The sequence below is a fragment of the Trichosurus vulpecula genome, chromosome 9, assembly GCF_011100635.1.
Source record: "Trichosurus vulpecula isolate mTriVul1 chromosome 9, mTriVul1.pri, whole genome shotgun sequence".
Lineage (NCBI taxonomy): Eukaryota > Metazoa > Chordata > Mammalia > Diprotodontia > Phalangeridae > Trichosurus > Trichosurus vulpecula.
This window is the reverse complement of record NC_050581.1, coordinates 173223980-173246990: the sequence shown is the minus strand read 5'-3', so window position 1 is coordinate 173246990 and position 23011 is coordinate 173223980. Positions and strand designations below refer to the sequence as shown.

Here is a 23011-nt window from a genome sequence, read left to right as displayed (position 1 = left end):
TTGGTTAGTCTCACTGAACTGTTTTTATAAAACCAGAGATCATGGAATGATAAGATCATGGATTAAAGATGGGAGGGAACTTAAAAGTCATCAAAGCTAGGGGTTCTTGCTCTTTTTTTGTGTCATGAACCCCTTCTCAAATTAATATTTTTAAATGCATAAAATAAGATCTATCTATAGGATTATGAAGGAAAACAATTATACTGAAATAGTTATGCAAATGGACTGCTAGGTCATACGGTGAATAGAGCACTGAACCTGGAATCAGGAAGACCTGACTTCAAATCTAGCCTCAGAAACTTACCAGCTCTGTGACCCTAGGCAAGTCACTTAACCTGTTTGCCTCAGTTTCCTCATCAGTAAAATGAGCTGGAGAAGGAAATGGCAAACCATTCCAGTATCTTTGCCAAGAAAACCCCAAATGGGGTCATGAAGAGCCAGACACAGCAAACAACAACATTATCAGAAAAAAAAATTAATAACAAGTTCGAACAGTAGCAAGGGGGCGGAGTTGGAATTCAAACCTGAATCCTCTAACTCAAATCCATCAACCTTATCTTCTCTCACTTTTATTATGACAAGCAGTGGCCCATTGGGTAGGGAAGAAGAGGAGAGATATATAATTATAAAATAAGAAAAAAACCTGGCATGGGATCTAATGTTTTGGGGGCCATGATATTGAGCTCTCCACCTTCATTCCAGTGGCCTGGTGCTGCCTCCAAACCCACACCTAGTTTATGAGGCTGGCCACAAAGAAGGCCACTTTGATACCGAAAGTCAAGAGCCAGGGAGTTGGGAAGTTGATCTCCCTAGTCTATTCTTTAATAATACCACTTCTCACATCCGTCTTGGCTGTCATATGCTCATGGTCCATGAGACAGTAGCCATCATCCACATTTTGCTCTTGCCCTCCAGAGAAGAGATACTCTGAAGCATCATACTGCACTTCAGTATCTCACAGAGGGGATCCCTACTTCTCATTCTGATATTAAACAGGGCATGTGAGCATAATCCTATAGATCTTATTTTATGCATTTAAAATATTAGTTTGAGAAGGGGTTTATGACACAAAAAAGAAGGGTGGGGGGAGGGCTAGACTAAGTGACCTCTGAGATGACTTCTAATTCTAGGACTATGACTCCATTTCTTTCATTGGTCTGGGGAATTTCCTTTATCGACACAAAGCAGCACCTTCTCTCCCACTTATAGTCTTAATTGTTTAAGGTGAGGGTCACTCGGTCAGTATTTGGGAGAGGCAGGATTTGACCTCAGATTTTCTAGATTCCAAGGCCAGTTCTCTTTCCACCTCAGTCAAATTGCTTCTCTGAGATTATATGTATGAAAATTGACCCCAAAAAGGGTCTTGGGTAGGGGGCTAACTACTATGAATACAGTAGGTACTACTATGATCCCCATTTTGCAGATGAGACAGATGGGTGAAGTGACTTGTCCAGGATCACAGTTAGGGAGGGTCTGAGGCCGGATTTGAATTTAGGTCTTCTTGACCCCAGGTCCAGCACTCTCTTTATTATGTTTGTAAAAGCTGCTAATTTGGATAAAAACTTTTCTCTAGTGTGAAAAAGAACTACAAAGTAAATTCTCTGTGACAGTAATCAGAACATTCAGCAAAAAACCAACCTCATTCTGGTTTAATATCTTCCGATATTCTGTACTGCGGGCAAGGATGGTGATGCGGATTTTTCCATCCTGCATTCAAACAAAAAAGGCAAATTACTCTGTAATACTGACTGGATAGACAGGGTGCTTCAAAAGTCTTAGCACAGTTATAATCTTTAGTATCTAAGACTTTGGGGACATACCATGTAATAACTTGCTGGCTGCTCTCAATGGAGAAATTCACTAAATTGGATACAATTCTGAAAATTCTTTTGATCAGGATTCTCTAAGCATCCTTTTCATCTGGGTCATTAGCCAACCAGGTCCCATGGTGAACACAGAATACTCCTATCACAGCCAAGGGACAGAGCATGTCAATTCCACAAGCACTTAGGGCTAACCGTGGTACGTGCCAGGCACTGTGCAGACACTACACGAGCAAAGGTAAAATCTAAATTGACCTGCCCTCAAGAAACTTACATTCTAACAGAAGCTTCCAATTTTTCCTCCTTTTCACTGTTCCTGTCTGTTTTATTTAGTTTGGTCAATGGGCAAAGAAGTGATCAAGGCTAGCTGGGAGAGAATTTGCTTTCTTTCCAAGACACATGCCTGGTGACTCACCATTCCACACAGATATAAGAGCCTGACCTTTGATGCTCAATCCTCACAGAGTGGGGGGGAGGGAGAGAATAAATAGATTTTCTTCTTTTTATTGGTTTTAATTGTCAGCAAGGAAAAAGGTCAAGCTTAGGGCACACAATGTATGGATTACCTGTGATCCATCCCGTGTGATGTTCAGTCTGTGCAACACATGTTGGGAAAATGCTCGAAATAATCCCGTATTTTGGCAGCCAGAGATCTGAAATCAAAGTCACAGCTGTCACACTCAAGCTCGGTCCCACTCCCAAAAGCTGATTTTGTTGTCCCATAACCTACATCTTGAAAGTTGCCAGGAACCAAGTCCCTATAGTATAAATTTATATACCCAGTTATTCAAAAATACTCACTAGCGGCGTGTTATAAAACAATCCGTATCTCATTCGGGGAAGTAAAGAAAAGACAGCTTCCTTGAAACACACCTGGAGAAAAAGGTTGTTTAAAACCGTGGTGTCAAACCTTACAGACCATATAGTAATATTAAAAACTACAGATTAGTATTATCTATGTTGTATTATTGTGCATTTTGTGGAACATGATATACAAGTATGTGTATTACATATATACTATATATGTGTGCATACATGTATGTAACATGCACCATATACACATGTATACATATGTGCGGGTATATGTCTATATAATATAGATATATATAGATGTTTGTAAAAGAGCAATTAGGATAATATCCTAAAGGACCATGAGATCATAGGCTGGGAGCTTAAAGAGATATCAGAGGCCATCTGGTCCGAGTCCTTTATTTTGAGATTAATGATTTATGCAAGGTCATATAACTATCAAGTAGCACCACCAGAATTTGAACCCATGCCCTCTGACTTCAGATTGAGCCCCCTTTCCATTAGTCTTCTCTGCTTCCTAAAATTGTTGCCCACCTACCAGATGATACTTTTTAATAAGCTGCATTAACATACTGTGTTTTTCCATCACCTACATTTTCTGCTGTATCTCTTCCCCTGCCTACTCCTAGAGAGCTATCCCTTTTAACAAAGAATCTTTGTTTAAACAGGAAGAAGAGGGGAAAAGTTCAATAAAACGAATCAACACATAAAAACAATGTTCCCCAGTTCTGCAAAAGAGCAGGAGTTGGGAGATGGGGGCACCTTCTCATTCTTCTTTGAAAGTGAATGTTGAGAAATTATAAAGAACTGAACTTTCTAGAAGACATACTTTTCGATTGTCAATAAGTGGAAACATTCTATTTTTTAAATTATAATGATAAACTAGAAATCTATACCAAAGATAATCATGTGCCCTTATCTCATAGGTAAGTCACGTGCCCATGACACATATCTGTGTAAAGTTTTCATTACCGTTTTTGAATCATATACTTTCAAATGGATGACATCATGGTCGGTGAATGCCTTCCAAGTCTCACTGAACAGGTCACCATATCCATAGGAGCTCTGAAAATGCACAATCAAAAACAAACAGGCACACATAATTATAACGGAGGAACTTGGAATTTTGAGGGAAATTTGGATTTTTCAAAGAGGCTGCAGAAGTGGTTGCCCAGGCATTTAACATTCTCCTTTTGGTGATCCAAAGTAGTCAGCAAATATACAAATGAATTGCTAGTTAAAACACTTAACCGAAGGACTGATCATTCTTTTACCCTGGATACTGATAGTCAAGAAAAAAATAAAGACCTGAGAAAATGCCCATCTCATTTGCCCTAATGAATCCTAGCAGAAGGAATATTTCAGCAACAAAAGTAGTCTTTTCAGCCTGCTACATATCACTTTTCCTACCAGGCACACTTAGCAAAATTCATGATATTCTGTCTTGGTGTTTGTTCATTTCTCCTGCGAATCATAATCAAGCATCCAACAAGCATTTGTTAAATGCCAGGCCTTGTGCTTGGTACAAGGACAAAGGGAAGATGCCCCTTGCCCTCTAAGAGTTTACATCATTAATAGGGGAGACAGCATGTACACTTAGGGCTGTTTAAAGAGAATAAATACAAAATTAATACAAGGTAGATTTGAGAGCTCTAACAGTAATAACAAGGGTTAATGAGACTGGGAACAGCTTCAAGAAGGTGGTCCTTACAACAAAACTGAAAGAAAGCCAAGGTGGTATGTAGACTGTTGGACCTAAAGTCAACCTTGGGATCAGGAAGTAGGAGGTTCAAATCCTGTCTCTGACATTTGTTAACAATGTGACCATGGGCAAATGATTTAACTTCCCTGACTCTCAGCTTTCTCATCTGTAAACTAAGGATAATGGCATCTGGGGTACCCACCTCACAAGCCTGTTGTGAGGCTCAAATGAGATACTAGGAGGGCTAGTATGTAAAGGTCTTTGAATGTGCTCGATACTGTTTTTTCCTTGCCCTGGACCCATGAGTTCATTAGCATAGGTAATTCTCCATGACAAAACTCCTTCTACCAACAAATAGCAGCACCTGAACCACAACTTACAGTCTTGGAGAGTTGCCAGGGATCTGAGTGGTTAAATCATGTGCCCAGGATCAAACAGCCAGCATGTGTGAGAGGCAGCTTTCTAACTCTGAGACCAGATCTTTGGCCACCACCTAACACTGACTCTTATTCTAAAAATGCCAATGTTCTCATTATTATCTATTGTTTACAATATCACTTGTGTGGGTTCTAGACACCATAAAGAGATTACTAGTAACAGATTTCCACAAGTCATTGAAACACTGTATTGTCATAAATAAAACCTATACGAAGTCTGCGATATTAACCTCATCAATGATTGATGGGTTATTTGCTTAGTTCCCTTGCTTTTAAAAAAGGAATCTCATAGTAAAAGAATCCCATAACAAGTCACTGAAACACTGTAATGTCATAAATACAACCTATGTGAAGTCTGTGATATTAACTTCATCAATGATTGATGGGCAATTTAGCTAATTCTCTTACTTTTAGAAAAGGAATCTCATGGTAAGAGAATCCCATAATGAGTTATTGAAACACTGTAATGTCATATATGTATCTATATATATAACCTATGTGAAGTCTGTGATATTAACCTCATCAATGATTGATGGCTAACTTGCCTAATTCCCTATAAAATCATCGCAAGCAATAGGACACAAAAATATCTACTGAGAGAAAAGAGGTTAGCTTGCTTCATTTATATACTGAATTGTATGATTCAATCAATGGTGATGGTAATTCCGTCCTGTGCACATCTGGGCAGATGTCACAATCTTATCAACGCTCCTGAGTTTTGTTGGATGAAGTGATTTAAAAAAATCTTCCTTTCCAAGTCTCTATGATGAGTTCTGAAGGAAGGTTCTTCATTACATCACCTAAAGGGAAACATCTCTTGCCAAGGCTCAATAATGAATGAGCTACAATTAGGAAAGGTACTTCTAGACCCTTCCTTTAAACAAAATCAGGTACGTTTGGAAGGGAAGTTTAATAATGAAAGAGTAATTCTGATTCATCTCTTTTTCAGAGATGTGATGTATAATTCAGTAAGATCTGCCTCTGGATACTTTCCTGCCCTTTCTCCTTCAGATTTAAGTTTTCTATTATGGAGAAATAAACAAGTGATACAATGGCATTTTTTTTCTATTTATAGATTCATGGTATTTTTTTTTGCCTCAAGTCTCTCCTGGCACTAATGCATCCTCCACTCCACTGCCAAAATGACTTTCCTAAAGCACAGTCTGATCACGTCACCTCCCTACTCAATAAACTCCACTAGTCCCCAATTAACCCTTTTGCTGTTGTTGGTTTTGTTGTTCCATCATTTCAGTCATGTCCAACTCTTCCTGATCCCATTTGGGGTTTTCTTGGCAGAGATGCTGGAGTGGTTTGCCATTTCCTTTCCCAGCTCATTTTACAGAGGAGGAAACTGAGGCAAACAGAGTTAAGTGACTTGTCCAGGGTCACACAGTTATTAAGTGACTGAGGCCTGCCCCTCTCACCCCTAGGATCAGATAGAAATTCCTCTGCTTGACATTTAAGGCTTTTCATAACCTGACTTCTTCCTCCCTTTGCAGTCTTCTTGTACTGTCTTCCCCAACATGAACAACACTGTCCAGCCATATCTGCTGTTCCTCACACACATGACCCATCAAATCTCCCGTTTCTGTGGATCTGCACCTCCCGTCCCCCATGTCTAAAATACTTTCCCTTCTCACGTCAGCCTCTGAGAATCTATGGTTTCCTTGCAAAGCTTCCTTCTGTTCCCCCTGTAGCCAGTATCTTCCCCTCTAAGTGTCAAGTGGATAAGGTGTAGGATGTGGAATCAGGAAGACCAGAGTTCAAATCCTGCCTCAGACAATTACTAGATGTGTGATCCTGGACAAGTCACTTAACCTCTGTCAGCCTCAAATTCCTCATATATAAAATGGAGATTTAAAATAGCATCTGTTATTAGTATCAAAAGAGATAACACATGTAAGGCACTTTACACCCTTTAATATCCTCAATAAATGCTGGCTATTATTATTATTGTTGTTATGATCATGTCTGGTCTGCCAGAATCTTGCACTCCCACTAGAAAGTAAGCTTTGGAGGAAAGGGACTGTTCTGCCTTTTTCTGTGTAGCCTTAGCACAAGATGAAGATTTAACAAATGTTTGTTGATTGACTGGTAGAGTGTTAGAGTGAGGAAGCCCCGAGTTTGAATGCTGTCTCAGACAATGACTAGCTATCTCACTTAACCTCCCTCAGCCTCAGTTTCCTCATACATAAAATGGGGATAATAACAGCACCTACCTCCCAGGGTTGCTGAGGATCAAATGAGATAATGTATGTAAAAGCATTTGGTGAACCTTAAAAAGCTGTGTCCAATTAGCTATTAACATCCACCCTATTTTCATGTGAGAAAACTGAGGGTCTGTGAGAAAGACATAGAAAATCACTTGGTACTTTTTTTAAAGGTGACAGGAGAAGTCCCACCATGTGAAATTTGGGACACCCAGGGGCAGCTAGGGGGCACAGTAGATAGAGCACTGGCCCTGGAGTCAAGAGGACTTGAGTTCAAATCTAGCCTCAGACACTTGACACTTACTAGCTGCGTGACTCTGGGCAAGTCACTTAACTCCAACTGCCTCACCAAAAGGAAAAAATTTGGGACACCCCAAAAGCATTGCACTAAAGATTTTCACAGAACAACTAGGAACACCTGCTAAAGTCTTTAGATCTTTCTTCTCAAAGGAGCTGTGGTTAAGACCATTCTCCCCACGCTGAGCAGCTGTGCTACTGATTTTTGGAGCCCAAGGTGCATTTACTTAACATCTTGGTAAAAGTAACTCTCACTCCAACCCTGGGAGATCTTGTTTAATCTTGATTTTACTCAGCCCACCCAGCCCTGAAAATGTCCTAAGTATTTTTTCTGTATCTTCCTCCAAATAGTTGATTACAATGTGGAATAGGTTTTAGACATGGCTAATGTGAGTGTATGTTTTCCTTGACTATGTATATTTGTTACAAGTGCTACAAAGTGTTACAAAATTTTTTCCAGTTTGGGGGAGAGGGAACAGAAGAGAAAGGAATAAAATAGTGGGAGGGTAGGACTAATTGAAGGTCATTGAAGCATTTTTGATGGTCCTATTACCCACACTTAAGGATCAGGAGGAAGAAGAGAAGCCAGTAAAAGAGATGGAATGTTCAGGTAAGTAGAAGGAGAACCATGAAAGAACAGTCATGGAAACCAATGGAGAACATCAAGAAGGGGAGGCTCAAATTGGATCAGATGCTGCAAAGAGGTCAAAGATGTTGAAGACTGGAAGAGATAAACCCACTAGACTTAGTCATTCTGAGGTCATGAGTGACCTTACAAGAACAAGGGCCAGAAATGGAGCTGGAAGAGATTGTGCAGGTTGTCATAACCCAGTCAGGACAGCCTAGGACGAGAAGAAACCAGCCCCCTCACAAAGAGAGTCAACAGAAGCAAAGTGGAAAGTATCTTTCAACTCATTTGAATGGATACAGAGTAAAGAAAGCAGAGCCAGAAAAGCAATAATAAATTAAGAATCAATAAACACTTACGAAGCACCTACTATGTGCCAAGCCCTGTGCTAACAAAAGTGACCATAACATAAATGAAAACAACAGTCAAAGGCAACATACCTCTGAGTAACTTTGATGACCCACCTTGGTCCTAGAGAACAGATAACCAAATATCGAGGCCTCCTCTCAGTAGAGAGGTGGGGGAGGATGGAAGGAGAGCACTGAATCCAATGCCAAGCACAGTCGCCATCATCTGGTTTTTTGCTTACCTGTTTTTCTTTGCTACAAGGGAAGGCTCAATGCTATGGGATGAGGCTGTACCTAGAAATGACTATATTCAATAAAACTTACTTAAACAAAAGGTCATCCTCAACTTTATGCTGTATGGAAAGATTCTGTAATCTTTTAAACAAAATCTGCCCCAAAAAATAGCAACACCATAAGACCCGGTGCTCTCTGCCTTCAACAGTATCGTTGTCAATCATGAAAGACAAACAAACTTCTGTGTGTCTCATGGAAGACAGTCATATTCCATTACATTCACACTGAGAGAAAGACAGAAAAGGAGAGAGGATGGGAGGAAAGGAGAGGGAAAGGGCGGGGAAGAGATGGGGGAAGGACGGAGGGAGAGAGAAGAGAAGAGAAGAGGTGAGGAGAGGAGAGGAGAAGAGAGGAGAGGACAGAATGAAAGAGAAAAGGAGGGAGAGAAGGAGGGAGAGAATGAGAAGGAAATAAGAGAGAGGAGGGAGAGAATGAGAGAAGAGGGCAGAAGGGAATGAGAAAGACAGAAGGAGAGAATGAGAGAAAGATGGAGAAAGAGAGAGAGAAAGGAGGGAGAGAATGAGAAAGAGAAGGAGGGAGGGAGGAACAGAGAGAAGGAGGGAGAGAAGAAGGAAGAGGAGAGAACTGAAGGAAGCAATGCCTTTGGATACAGCATAGTCTTACTCACAGTATCCCACATGATGATGTTGACATCTGTACTGAAGGAATTGTTAACGTGCTGAGTAATGTAGAGATTGATAAAATCACAGAAGTGGTGATACATGTTAACACCTGGTATTGAAGAAAAGAAATCTATCATTAACCAAAAAGAATCAAGAATCATAGATTTCAAGTTCAAAAGGACCTCCAAGGCCATCTCGCTTTACAGATGAGGCACAGGGGCCCAGAGAGGTTCAGAAGCCCCTCACAGATTTCCAGCTAGAAGAGATCACCGAGGCCATCTAGTCCAGGGTCCTCATTTTAGAGAAGAGGAAATTGGGGTCCAGAAAAGAGAAGTGACTTGCCCAAGGTCACACGGGTAGTAAGGATCAGCATGGCCTTGAAGCCAAGTCACCACTGCACTATGCTGCCTCTGTGTCAAAGGTAAATGAGGTAACCTACAATTTCTCTTGCCCCCACAGCCAATCAGCTGTCCAGTTCTGTTATTGCTCCCTTCATAACGACTCTCCTGTACAATCCCTTCTCTCTTCTGACACTGCCAGGACACTGATGCTGGCCCTTATCACCTCATACTCGAACCCCTGCAATGATCTAGTCATTGGCCTCCCTGCCTCTAGTCTCCCCTCTCTGATCTATCTCCCACTCAGCTTGAATTGCTCTTCCCAAAAAACAGGTAGGCCCTTGTCCCTACCGCATTCACTAAACTCCAGTGGCTCCCTATAGCTCCCAAGATCTAACAGAAAATCTTCTGTTTGGCTTTTATAGCCCTGCATTACCTGACCCTTCCCTCCTTTCCAGTCTCCTTACACCCGACTCCCTTCAGGTATTTTACAGGCCAATGACACAGGCCTCCTTGCTGTTCCTCAAACACAACCCTCCTTCACTGGACTTCAAGCATGTCCCCCAGCTGTCCCCCATGGTGTAAGCACTCCTCCCTCCTCATCTCCACCCCCTGCCTTCCTTCAAGCCTCAGCTTAAGTCCTACTTTCTACAAGAAGTCCTTCTTAATCTTGGGCCTTCCCTCTGAGACTGCCCCCAACTTCTGTCTATACCTTGTTTGTACTTGGCTGTCTTCGTGATATCATTCAACTGAGAGATCCTTGAGAGCAGAGGTTAGTTTTTGCCTCTCTTTGTATTCCCAGCCCTTAACACAGTGCCTGGCATTTGTTGACTGACTGATAAAATCATAGAGCCCTAAAGTACCATGGGCAAATGAGAATCCGGTCCCCTGCCCAGGCCACAAGAGGAAATGTGAATTTGGAGGCAAAAGACTTGGGTTCAAATCCCAGTTTGGCCATTTCTGAGTCCTTGGGCAAGTCACCTGATCTCTCTCATCTCAGTTATTTCCACCTAAAATGGAGTGGGGTCCAGTGGGATTCATGACTTCGAAGGCCACTTCCAACTCTGAATCAATGAATGGTGCTAAACTGATTTAATCCACAATGGAGCAGAGCTATAGTATAGATGGTACTATAGAACAAAACCACCATTTAGAACACTGCTTCTATGGGGAAATCCTACCAAGTTACAAGTCAGGATGTGAGAAACTATCTCCTCCTGCTCCCATGGTACGGTATCTCCATTCTGGAAGGGCAGAAGTAAAAGCAGGATACACTAGGTACAAGGTTGGGGGGTGGGGGTTGGGACATTGAGGCTTTCATATTCTAAAGGTCACTTGGTTATTGCCTGCACTTTGAAAATTGGGATCCATGCTCTCATCATTCTGTAAGCCACACCTAAGTCTATAATCTGCTGTTGCAGAATTCTGTGATGTTAAACTGAACCACAAAGATTAGTGTGATTAATTATTAAGATTAATTATTTTAAGGAAGGCAAATGTTGAATATAAAATGAAACACTGTGCATATTAAGACCTGAAAACATAAAGCATTATGGCTTTATTCCTATAGTGAAACAAATGACAACCATAAAAATAATCAGTTCTTCTAGCTACACCCTCTCAGATACAGATTTACTGGATTTTCACAAAGGGTATATTTTCATATTTTTCAAATAGGAGGAAGTCTGGGGTAGTGGTTAGAGATCTATCCATAAAGTCAGGAAGTCTTGGACTTAAGTCCTGCCTTTAACACATACTGACTATGTGACCCCCTCAAGTGCCAATCTTGGCACAGGAAGTTCCCTAAAACAATGAAATCACAGATCCAAAGACAAAACAAACTAATAAACAAAAACCATTTTCTAGATCCCGATTAAGCACATACCAATTAGGGTGTAACTCTAACTCTTTTTTTCAAATTAATTCACTGTACCTTCTTAACCTAATATTAAGAGGCTGAATTTATGTAGTGGTTTACATATGTTAACTCATCTGATCCCCACAACAATCCTGTGAGGTAAATGCTATCATTATCCCCATTTTATAGATAACAAAACTGAGGCTTAGAGAAGTTACATGAATCATGCAGAATCACACAGCTTCTAAGCTTCTGAGACTACATTTCCATAAATTTAAAAAATATATATATTTTTGAACTGTATTTCAGTATAATTGTATAAACTGTGTAATTTTTTTCAGTACAATTGTATATAAACTGTATAATTTTTTCAGTATAATTATATAAACTGAATAATTTTTTTGTAATCCTATATATTGTGTTTTATACATTTAAAAACACTGTTCTTAGAAAAGTTCCATAGGCTTCCTCAGACTGCCCAAAGGGTCCAAGACACTGCCCTCACATTATAGTATAAATATCTGTAAATATATTCATATAAATATTATCTATTAAAATGCCAGTTCCTCGAGCCCCGGGACTGTGCAACTTTTGTTTACGTATTCCAATAATTTAGTATCTGGTAAATACCCATTCGTTCAGCATTTAGTGTGTTAGCCATATTCCCCAAGGCCCTTCAGTGATCCTCAACTACACAAAATGTTCTAGAGAATGACAAAAAAAAAAAAAGTAGAAAACGCAAGCCCTGCCCCCTCTGAGGAATTTGTAGTCTAATAAATCTTATCCTTAAAGATACTCAAACACATAACCCAAGTTTTAACAAGAATTTTTTTTAAATGTCAAGTGGCAATCATGGTTCATATATGGTGTTAGAGACATAATCAGTTCAATGTGGGATAGGGAGGGAGAACAGGAAAGGGAAGGGGGAGAGGGAGAGGAAAGTGTACCTCCCCCTCCCACCCCCATACAGAGAAGCTGCCACTGGAGGTGAACAGGTCAAGTAGAAGCTGGCATGAGCAGGGGGTGGGAGGGAATGAGTCATCTAGTAACTTCCTATTTTAATTAATTATCCTCCCTAATTGGGTGCTAAGTGCAATTCTTTCCATGCTGGATAAAGTGCAAAAGCTATCAGCACCCTCTAAACTTCAGCAACCTGGAGGAAAGCCCCTGCTGTTCTGCCCTAGTTTTGGACTTAGTTGTTAGGAATCTGGAGAAGAAACAGCACATCTCCACACCAGCATTTTGCTTTTACTTGACTTACTTCTGTCACTGTGTACAGAAATTTCAAATGTTCACTGTGAAGTCAGTTCTTTCACAGACTGTTTTTCTTGCCCATTTTTAATTTGCATTTTTTATTGAATGAATCAGAACCTTCATCATTCCATCTTTATTTGCTGTCCCTACTTAAAAAAAAAAAACACCTGAACTTGTCTGAATTCTAAACCCAAAACTTTCTCACATAAGAATTATGTCTTCAAAAGGCGGGGCACATTAAAAATACGATCAATAAATTGTGATAATTCTGAAAGATTCATGACAGAAAGTTCTCTATATTTCACTTTAAGCCCAGCCTTTCATGAATTTTGATCAGGTGTAGCAGAGCAATCTGCCTCTCATAATGAGGGAGATAATGTATTATGGCCAAAATTCAACCTCAGAAGTAGGCCATGATTTTAAAAATTAAAATAATAGGTTTGTAGTCAAAAGACACAGCTCTTTACGGAAAAAAGAAATCATTTTATTTTTCAAAACTCACAGAAGTGAATCCTTCAGTCACAAAAAAAACTAAATTAGAAAGCTCACCTTGAAATGCTTTTTAAAAGTATTTTGGCCACCCTGAGCACAAAAATGACTTTTAGTGAAATTAATTTTCATGGAGTGTAATCAAAAGAAGACTGGACAGCTGTGTCACTTTGAAGAATCTTCCTCGTAAGATATGACAGAGAAAAGAAGTTCTCACCGGTTTAGTTCCTTCCCCCAGAGATATACCCTACTTTCATTAACTAGGAAAGACTGAAAAGAAATTCACCGCTCCTATCACTGTTCAAGCTGAATTTCCAGTCCCAATTGATACCATATTTCTGCTTTGGCAGCCAAAGGAAATCATCATAGATGATCACTACTGAATACACAGAATCTTCACTGTTAACAACGGGAAACATCCCCCAGACCAGCTCAGAAACCAAAGAGCATCTTCAAAAGGAGCAGACAGACAAGCCATCCATTACCTGCATCTAACTTCATGAAATAGGTTGGCTTTTCGATGACGACGTCACATTTGCCATCTTCGATGGGTTTGAAGCTTAGCTCTGTGTATGTTTGTAGTTCGGCAAACCTGAAATGATCAGTTATGACATGCTTCTCAAACCGCTTCTGAGACTTTACTGCGAGATGGTAACTTACAGATCTACAGGAGACATTACCTGTCTGGGACAGCCAATGCTGATTACTGCAGCGAAACTGAGGAAGCAGCTTTGAGGTTACATGAGGCTAATTTACACTTAATCCAAGAAATAAACAGCTCTTTCCTCTCCAGATGAAGAGTGGGGCACATTAGATGTATTCCTTGTCCTTCCACATCAACAACTCGGAACGCTAACAAGTGTATAGATGGATTCCTTACAATCGTTACAACTTGCATCTAAGTAACTTGATGTCAACTTTAAGACACAATATATACAAGAGGATATAAAATGTAATCTACTGAACAATTAAACTAAATTCCAATTTAAACCAGTGAGTTACATTCTGATGTAACATTGTTTGCAAAATAAAGATTGAAGCAACTAAGTAGCCTGGAGCCTAAAGAGTCAGGGAGGTTTCCCTGAGTCAGAGGCAGAGGAAAAATGAACGTGCCTTAGTGAACACACTACTAGACCTGAAGCGAGAAAGACTTAGGCTCAAAACCTGCCTGAGATACTTAGCTGAGTGACCTTAAGCAATGAATAACTAAAATGAATGAATGAAAAAGCCTTTGTTAAGCACTTATCATGTGCCTTAGAGTATAGACACAAAGCAAAGCCAGACCCTGACCTCAACAAGCTTATATTATATTATACTATCATATGTTATATATCATATTATATCATATTATATTGTATTGTATTATATTATATTATATTGCATCGTATCGTATCATATCATATCATATCATATCTTATATTATATTATATTATATCATATCATATTATATTGTATCGTATTATATCGTATTGTATCGTATTATATCGTATTATATCATATTATATCATATTATATGATATCATATCATATCATATTATATTATATTTATTGTATCATGTTGTGTTGCATTATGTCATGTCATATTACATAATATCACACCATCATATTATATCACTCTGTATTATATTATATCATATTGTGTTGTGTTATACATATCATATTATATCATATCACAATAATGAAAAGTGACACATAAGGAGAGTAGTGACTAAGGAAGGGTACTTTGGTTTGAAAAGTAACAGGAACAGGGAGTGAAGTGGAACTAGAAGAGATCAGTGCACCCTTCTCAGGAGCAATGCAAATATTGACTGAATGATGGTGTTGGGGAGGGAGGAGATCAGGACCCAGGCCCTGAGGGCAAGACATCTGGGGTAAAGATGGCCTGGGAATGGAGAGTAAAGGGAGACATGTTTGGGGCCCACCTGAAATACTGGGCCAGTTATGGCATTAACCACTCAGGTGATAGCCTTGAAAGGTTTAAGACAAAGTTCCTTAATCTCTTAATGCCTCATTTTCCTCATCTGTAAAATAAGATGGTTGAACCTGGCCTCTAAGGTCCCTTTATCTCCAAGATTATCAGGTGCCACAAGAATATAGCAACGCTTCTCAGCTGCTGCTGGGGAAAAAATGAATCATCAGTTCTCTCTTGCAAAGCCTTGTCCCGGGTTATATAGCATAATTTCCTGGAATGTTAATGAAATTAGTTTCAGCATGGATAAAAAAGCCATAGCAAAAAAATATCATGAGAAATTTACAAAACTCATCACAAAGAAACCTTTATTTAAAAAAAAATGAATGTGCAGAATACTGAACTGTAATGGTACATTAGCCTCACGGCTCTAGATTTGGAAAGGACTTCGGAAATCACCCAGTGCAATAAATGAGGAAACTGAGGCCCAGAAATCCAATGGCTTGCCAAGGTCACAAAAGTACTAAACGGCAGAGGTGGGGCTGGAAGCCAGGTCCTCTGACTCTACATCCAGCTCACTTCCCACAGCTTCCTATATGCTATGAATCAAACTGTCCCCAGACATAGCAATTATGAACCGTAGAAAACAGTTACATCATGGTTTGCCACACACAGATGTTACTGTTCTTACTCCGAGATCAGTGTCATGAACAGACACCACTGCATTCCTATCACTCCTAGAGACTGAAACTCACCACTCAGTTACAGAATTCCTTCGGCCTCAGGTTTCATACCCAACAAGGTGGCTCGATGACAGGAAAATTTTCCTAATCATCTAAGCTATTCAAAAGGCAAATGGGCTGCCTTGGATTCCCCCCCCACTACAGATCATGAAGCAAAACTTAAATGACCAGTTGCCGTGGGTGCTGTTGGAAGGATTCTCAGCTAGCTACAGGTTGGCTTCCATGGTCTCTGTGGGCTCTTTCAGCTCTGAGATTCTGTCATTCTGTTTCTGTGTCCCTCTCATAGCTGTCAAAGTATGAAGTCACAGATACTCTGATGAACTCGAATTGGTAAATACTAATCTATTCCCCATTGGTATTTATAATCAGTTAGGTGTTGTTACAGATATTCACCTATCTTGAATTTCTAATAAACATATGTTTCTTTGGGGTGTGATGTGACAGAATCTCTTTATAAGCCCAGCTCTGTCTTTTCTAGAAATATAATGATATCTTCCTAATTTTAAATGCCACACCAAAATCTGAGAATATGTCAGCATGGCTGGAAAACAATTGGAGAAAGAGTTGGTCTCAGATCTAGGAAGAGCTGGGTTCAAGTCCTGACTCTGACATGTACCAACTGTGTGACCCTGGGGAGGCCCCTTAACCTCTCAGGGCTCTAGGCAACTCTCTCAGGTTATGAGTTGCAGAGAAAGCCCTGACTTGTATTAGGAGAAGGAGTTTATTCATCTGAAAATATACACTGGTATCCCTATACCCATGGAGCCACAGGCCCAAGCCCTATCCCTCTCTCTCTATACTCAAATACTCAAAAGGACCTGTAATCTCATTGATACAGGTGAGGTACGGGGAGAGGTCACTAGACAGAGAGAGAAAGAGATGGATGGATGGATAGATAGACAAACAGACAGAGAGACAGACAGACAGACAGACAATCCATGCATGCCTGTCAAGGATATATATCCACAGAGATATTTTTTTACTCTTACCAAGACTGTAGAGGGCTTTTACGCTGACCTTCAGATATCAATGTGCCACCATCAAGTTTACAATGACCTCCTATGTCACCTTTCTGTAGGAAATTTTCCTTAAATCTGTTTCACAATGAACGAACAAGAAGTTAACTCTCAGTAGCTTCTAATATGACAACACAAAGACAGGATCAAAATATGCACATTCAATTCCATCCAACAAGCATTATTAACGACTTAGTATGTACAAGGCCTACACTAGGTACTGGGAACACAGACAAAATGAAAAATCATTCCTAACCTCAAGAAGCTTATGTTCTGTTAGGGGAATAAAACATTTAAATTTATTTTTGTTTAATCCAACTTGTGATTTCCTTGATGTAGGGAACTCCTATTGAGAAAGTTCTCTCTACTGTTGGAGATCAGCAACTGTTCTGCAACTTACAGTATTAGAGAGTTATTTAGGACACTTAGGGGTTAAGTGACTTGCCCAGGGTCACACAGCAGGTCTGTATCAGAGGTGAGACCTGAAGCCCAGCCTTCTTGCCTCTCTAAAGATCAATAATCACCACACCATTTCGGCAGGGAAAGAGCCTAACAAGTAGGGGGATAAGGAAAGGCTTCCCAAGGCAAGCCTTGAAGGAAGCCAAGGAGACTAAGAGTCAGAGGTCACCAGGAATTGTATTCCAGGTAAGGGGCAAGCTATGCAAAATCATGGAGATGGGAGATAGAGCGCCAAATTTATAGAAAAGCAAAGAAACAAGTTTGACAGGAATAGAAGGTTTGGAAGTAGACACTGAGTTAGGTATTCTCAACAATAAATGTATATACTCCATACAAAAATCTCAAAATATAGATGGCTTTGATCTCTAACCTCCTAAAATATTTGTTTCAAGCAAAGTTGATAGGCTCCCTGTCACCCCCAGGATCAAATACAAAATGCTGTTTGGCATTCAAAGCCCCTCATGACCCAGCCTCCTCCTACCTTTCCAGTCTTCTTACACCTTACTTCCTAACATGCATTCTTTGATCCAGTGACACTGGCCTCCACAAACAAGACACTCCATCTCTCTGCTCCAGGCATTTTCTCTGGCTGTCCTCCATGCCTAGAATGCTTCCCTCCCTCCCCCTACTGTTCCCACTACCGAACTCCCTCACTTCAAGTCTCAACTAAATTTCCACCTTCTACCAGAAGCCTTCCTCAAAATCTCTAAATTCCAGTGCCTTCCCTCTAGTTATCTCTTCCACATCTCCACTTTCCCCATTGCCATTTTGATATATTGCAGGTTGGCATACAGGGGTGGGTTACCTGCAGCCTCAACATGACATGTGGCCCTCAAATCCCCTTAATAAAAGGATTTGCCTTGAGGCTGCAGGTTCCCCACCCCTGGAAGAAATTAAATGGGAATTTAGGGGGAGTCTTGCTGAAGCTGCAGACGATTCGCGAAGGCCAGCCCGCAACACAGAAAAAGTTTAGAAACTCGGAAATACATAAAATATATGTTTAGTATTGTATAATATCAGCCCAAATTTTACAATTAGGTACTATAAACACCCCATAAAAGAAAAAGAAAAAATTCAGACTTCTCTGGTACAAAGAGAGGGCCAAAAAATTTTACGTGGATTTTCCAGATTGAGGAGGCAATGTACCCCTAACCCCATGATGTGGAAGAGATAACTGTATTATTTCCTATTTATCCTGTACATAGCTTGCTTTGCATATATACTTGCATGCATATTATCTCTCCCATTAGACTGTAAATTCCTTGAGGGCAGGGATTGCCTTTCACCTCATTTTGCATCTCCAGCACTTAGCATAGTGTCTGAAACATAGTAGGCACTTAATAAATGTTTATGGATTGATTGAGTCCAGCAGAACTTAGATGAGCCATAAAAGTACCTGTCATGATTTCTCTTCACTCCTCTTAGATCAATGTATAAGTTTGATGCTCTGCAGTACTGAAGGTAGCGTGAGCAAACTAGCCAAGAATCGCCCTGAAAGGATTAAATAAGAAGAGACATTTTTCAGTATCAAAGGATATGCAAAAGCAGTTTTCACAAGAATAATTTCAACCTATCAGCCAATATATTTTAAAATGCTACAAATCACCAATAATTAGAGAAATTCACAACTCTGTAGTTTTTCATGAGATTCATCTCTCCAGTTTCCATTGAAGAAAGAACATTACTGGTACCATCTTGGTGGTATAGAATTCTTAAACTTTTCCCATTCGTGACCCCTTCAGCACTTCTTAAACTGGGGGTCACGATCCCATATGGGGTCAAGTAATATCTGGCCCACCACTTTGGAAGATGCCATTCAGAATAAGCTGAAAAGTCTCCCGGGGTCATCCACAGATGTGTTGCTAGTCTCTCTCTGGCCAAAGTATTGCAACGTCATTATTACTAACACAAAGCTGCCTTAGGCCCTCAGATGCCATTCAGAATAAAGTGAAAAGTCTCCTGGGGTCATCCACAGATCTGTTGCTAGTCTGTCTCTGGCCAAAGTATTGCAACATCTTTATTACTAACACAAAGCTGCCTCAGGCCCTGCAAGAGCTAGCTCAGTCTTGTGCTATGATTATTCATTTAGGGGAACTACAATTGAACTACCCCAAATTGCTGAGGGGGAGAGGAAGTAGAGCTTTATAATTTCATACGATTTGAATTAATTTAGTTTAGGGATTTTTTTTTAATTTCACAATCCCTTGAAGAGATAACGGGAAATATCTTGGGTTAATTACTTAACTTCTCTGTGGCTCCATTCTTTAATATGTAGATATGAGGATGTTGGACTCCATGGCCTCTGAGGTTCTTTCCAGCTCTAGGGCTGGGCTCCTGGGATCTATTGGGAGCACAAACCCCAAGCTGGGATCAGGAGATTTAAACATTACCTTACAAATTTGGATTCCTGGACCCAGCCTCCACAAACTGATGAATCAAATACTTTGGGTAACCCATTCAATAGCCATTGGCAAAATGGAGAGAATGTCACCTGTTCCCAGATTACTTCAGAGGGAAATTATAAAGATAAATCATAATAAAATCTCTAAACATGTTTTAAATTCTCCAGAAAGAGAAAGCAATCTTAAATCCAAAGCATTATCAATGTTATCAATACCCCAACAATCTATGTTTTGGGCATAAGAATTCCCTTCCGTCTCCACAGAGTGCAATCCAGCTATCATTAATTAAATAGGCTCGAGAGTAAATCATGCCATGCTGTCTTCATTGCTACTGAATAAGTGTGATGGAAAAGGGGAAGATTTTGATACAAAGTAAAGAAATATCCGTATTAACAAATTCCTCTTTGTATCATAAGGATACACTCCACAGTACAATCTATGATTTTTCTTAAAAACTGGAATTCAGATGGTTTTTGAAATGAAGAAAAGCATAGGTTTTTTAAGACCAAAATACCTACTATTTCCATAGGTTGGCAGAGGGTCCGTAATTCATGCAGGCGTTCCTTTGCGTAACCAAAATCCGCTTGTTTCCAGAATATCTCCTGAGCTGATTCAATGGTATTAGTCCTATTTTTTTTAAAGTTCATAATAGTTATCCTTTTTATAAAAATATATTTAATTTTTATTTTTCTAATTCTTAAAGTTAAGATACCCAAGTGATCTTGTACCCACATCAATAAAGATAAGAATCAAGCCTTAGCAAATATTCATGGCTTCATAATAAAATCCGAAGTAGAAATAAATGAATTATACCCTGGAACCTAAGATAACAGGCTGCTAATTAGGACAGTTTTACTTCATTAACTTAATAGGTTTTTAAAAGATTTTTATACTTAATCTTCCTCTTCAGAATTGGTATATTGCTAGTGTTTTATCTTCCAGAGTATTATGGAGACAGAAGTCTCCATAAGACCATTGTTTTCACCCCTAGGAACCCACAAGGAGTTCACAGGTCGCTATCTCAAGGCTGGGAGAGAGAGGGAGCCAGATTTATTAATGAGTGGGGCAGCTTTTGCAGCCACCTTGAATATCCACCTAGTAAAGTTCCTGAAACATAATAGGTACCTAATAAATATTTAATTATTAATTACTTGGGTATCTAGGAAAATGATAGATACAATAAGATTTTTTAAAATACAAGATTTTTAAAACAGAAGAGAAAAAGAGATAAAGAATCCTACCATCCCATGTCCACATAACTACAAATGGGATAGCCAAACCGAGCCTCTGGCCGGCATGATTTCTCATAGCCCCAGCAGGATTCAAGATGCTTTAAATGTTTCTGAAATAAAAACAGAACCATGATTTTTACACACTGTTAGAATCTTCTACTAACATTCAAGTTCCATTTGGATGCAAGCTACCTGTTAAAAAACCAATTTCTCATAACTAAATAAGAGATTAAAAGGATCACAAAAGAAAAATAAACAATTTTGATTATAGGAAATTTTAAAAGTTTTCTGCAAACAAAACCAATGCAGTTAAAATTAGAATGGAAGTAGGTAAAAGGGGGAAATGTTTGTGGCAAGTTTCTCTGATAAAGGTCTCATATTCCAGATATAAAAGGAACCAATTCAAATGTATAAAAATAAAATCCATTCCTCAATCTCAAAAGATATGTAAAAGCAGTTTTCACAGGAAGAAATCCAAGCTATCAACAAATATATGAAAAATTCTACAAATCGCTAATATAGAAATTCAAGTGAAAACAACTCTGAGGTTCCACAAAACACCTATAACACTGGCAAAGGTGACCAAAAATGAAAATGATCATTGTTGGAGAGGCTGTGGGAGGGCAGGCACATTAATGCTCTGTTGGTGGAGCTAAGAATTGGTCTAGGAGGAAATTCGGCACTATACCTAAAAAGTCACTAAACTGTGTATTGACCCAGTCATACCACTGCTGGGCCCATAACTTTCCTAGGGGCCAAGCACTGTCCTAAGTGAGAAGGATACAAAGACAAAAAACAAGAGTCCCTGTTTTAGAGGAGAATGAGTTCTTATAGACTTATTTTAAGAAAAGAAATGCCATCAACATCAAGACTAGAGTCTTAGAAGTAAAGGCTTCACATCCTCCATGTTTAAAAGTTGAAAAAGTTATTTGAAAGAAACATGCTCTGACCCAAACATGCTGCTCACCATTAGACATATGCCCCAAGGAGGTCAAAAATAGAAAAGCCCTATACTCATTAAAATATTTATAGCACAACTTTTTAAAGGGGAAAGAACTGGAAACCAAGAAGATGCCCATGAACTAGGGCAATGGGAAAACAGGGTAGCATGTGAACATAGCAGAATATTAGTACAGCCTAAGAGATGATGAATATGAAAAACTTAGAGACATATGGGAAGGCTTGCAGGAAGTGAAAAAAGCAGATCCAGGAGAAGAATAAATGAATATGATTATGTAAATAGACAGAACAGAAAAAAGAGCAAACTAAGGGCTGTGTAATCTGTGATCAAGCTTGGTCCAAAGAAGAAAGGAGAAAATGTATCACTCTCCCTTCTTTGCAGAAGTGTGGGGACTTATGGGTTTGGAGTACTGTATACCCTATTAGACTTAATTGATGTATGGTTTTGCTGAACTGTTACTCCTCCCCCTTTTAAAAAATTCTTTGTTACAAGCAATAAGGAGGGAGTCGTGTTGGGTGAGGGGGGAAGGATATATTTGGAAATGAAGGAAATTTAAAAACAAAAAAAAAAAATCAGTACAAAAGAAATTATTCTTTGAAATGAAATGTGCTTAGATGATTTTCATCACCACCCCCCCAGAAAATGTTCATTGCTTAGTTTGCCAACAAATGCCATCACACCTGTAGCCCCTTAGGCCAATTTAAAAGGAATTTCTTAACGTAGATTAACAAAAATGGCTCCTGGGGTAGGCAGACTAGCCCTAAATTTAGTCCTCAAAGATTCTTTTCAATTGAAGTTGTATTTGCAAGATTCCCCTGCTCTCCCTGTGAAAAGGGGAAAAAAGATAGACTCACAGTCAAATCAAAGAGCCTTATCATCAAGGCCAACATTGGTTCCAAAAGAGAAGCATGACCTTGTTGCTGGAAAACACATGGGCTGCCCCCTGTCCATGATCTCAGAGGGCAGCTCTCCTGCTGGGTCACAGACGGGATCCTTCTTGATTCCCAGGCAGTCCTTCCCCACCTCATTTCCTGTGCTAACAAGCCTGGGAAGGGAAGCCTTACAATGCTCAGCTTTGATCTTTCTGGCAACAGAACAACGTCTTAATGGGCTCCAAACTGAGTCACTTCCAACACCACTTAAACAGAAAGAAGGCTGAATTGATCGTCATCTTAATTA

General features: G+C 39.6%; 1 protein-coding gene across 1 annotated transcript in view; it reads right to left on the bottom strand.

Moving 5' to 3' along the window:
- EOGT (EGF domain specific O-linked N-acetylglucosamine transferase) overlaps positions 1 to 23011 on the bottom strand; it is a 41224-nt gene that overhangs the window by 10402 nt on the left and 7811 nt on the right. The window contains exons 5-14 of the mRNA XM_036738451.1: positions 20881 to 20981; positions 20158 to 20266; positions 18634 to 18728; positions 16752 to 16856; positions 13596 to 13702; positions 9177 to 9280; positions 3606 to 3698; positions 2625 to 2696; positions 2390 to 2476; positions 1639 to 1707 (exon numbers count right to left, since the gene is read on the bottom strand). Of these exons, the coding sequence (XP_036594346.1) occupies positions 1639 to 1707; positions 2390 to 2476; positions 2625 to 2696; positions 3606 to 3698; positions 9177 to 9280; positions 13596 to 13702; positions 16752 to 16856; positions 18634 to 18728; positions 20158 to 20266; positions 20881 to 20981 (942 nt within the window). The remainder of the gene's footprint in view (positions 1 to 1638; positions 1708 to 2389; positions 2477 to 2624; positions 2697 to 3605; positions 3699 to 9176; positions 9281 to 13595; positions 13703 to 16751; positions 16857 to 18633; positions 18729 to 20157; positions 20267 to 20880; positions 20982 to 23011) is intronic.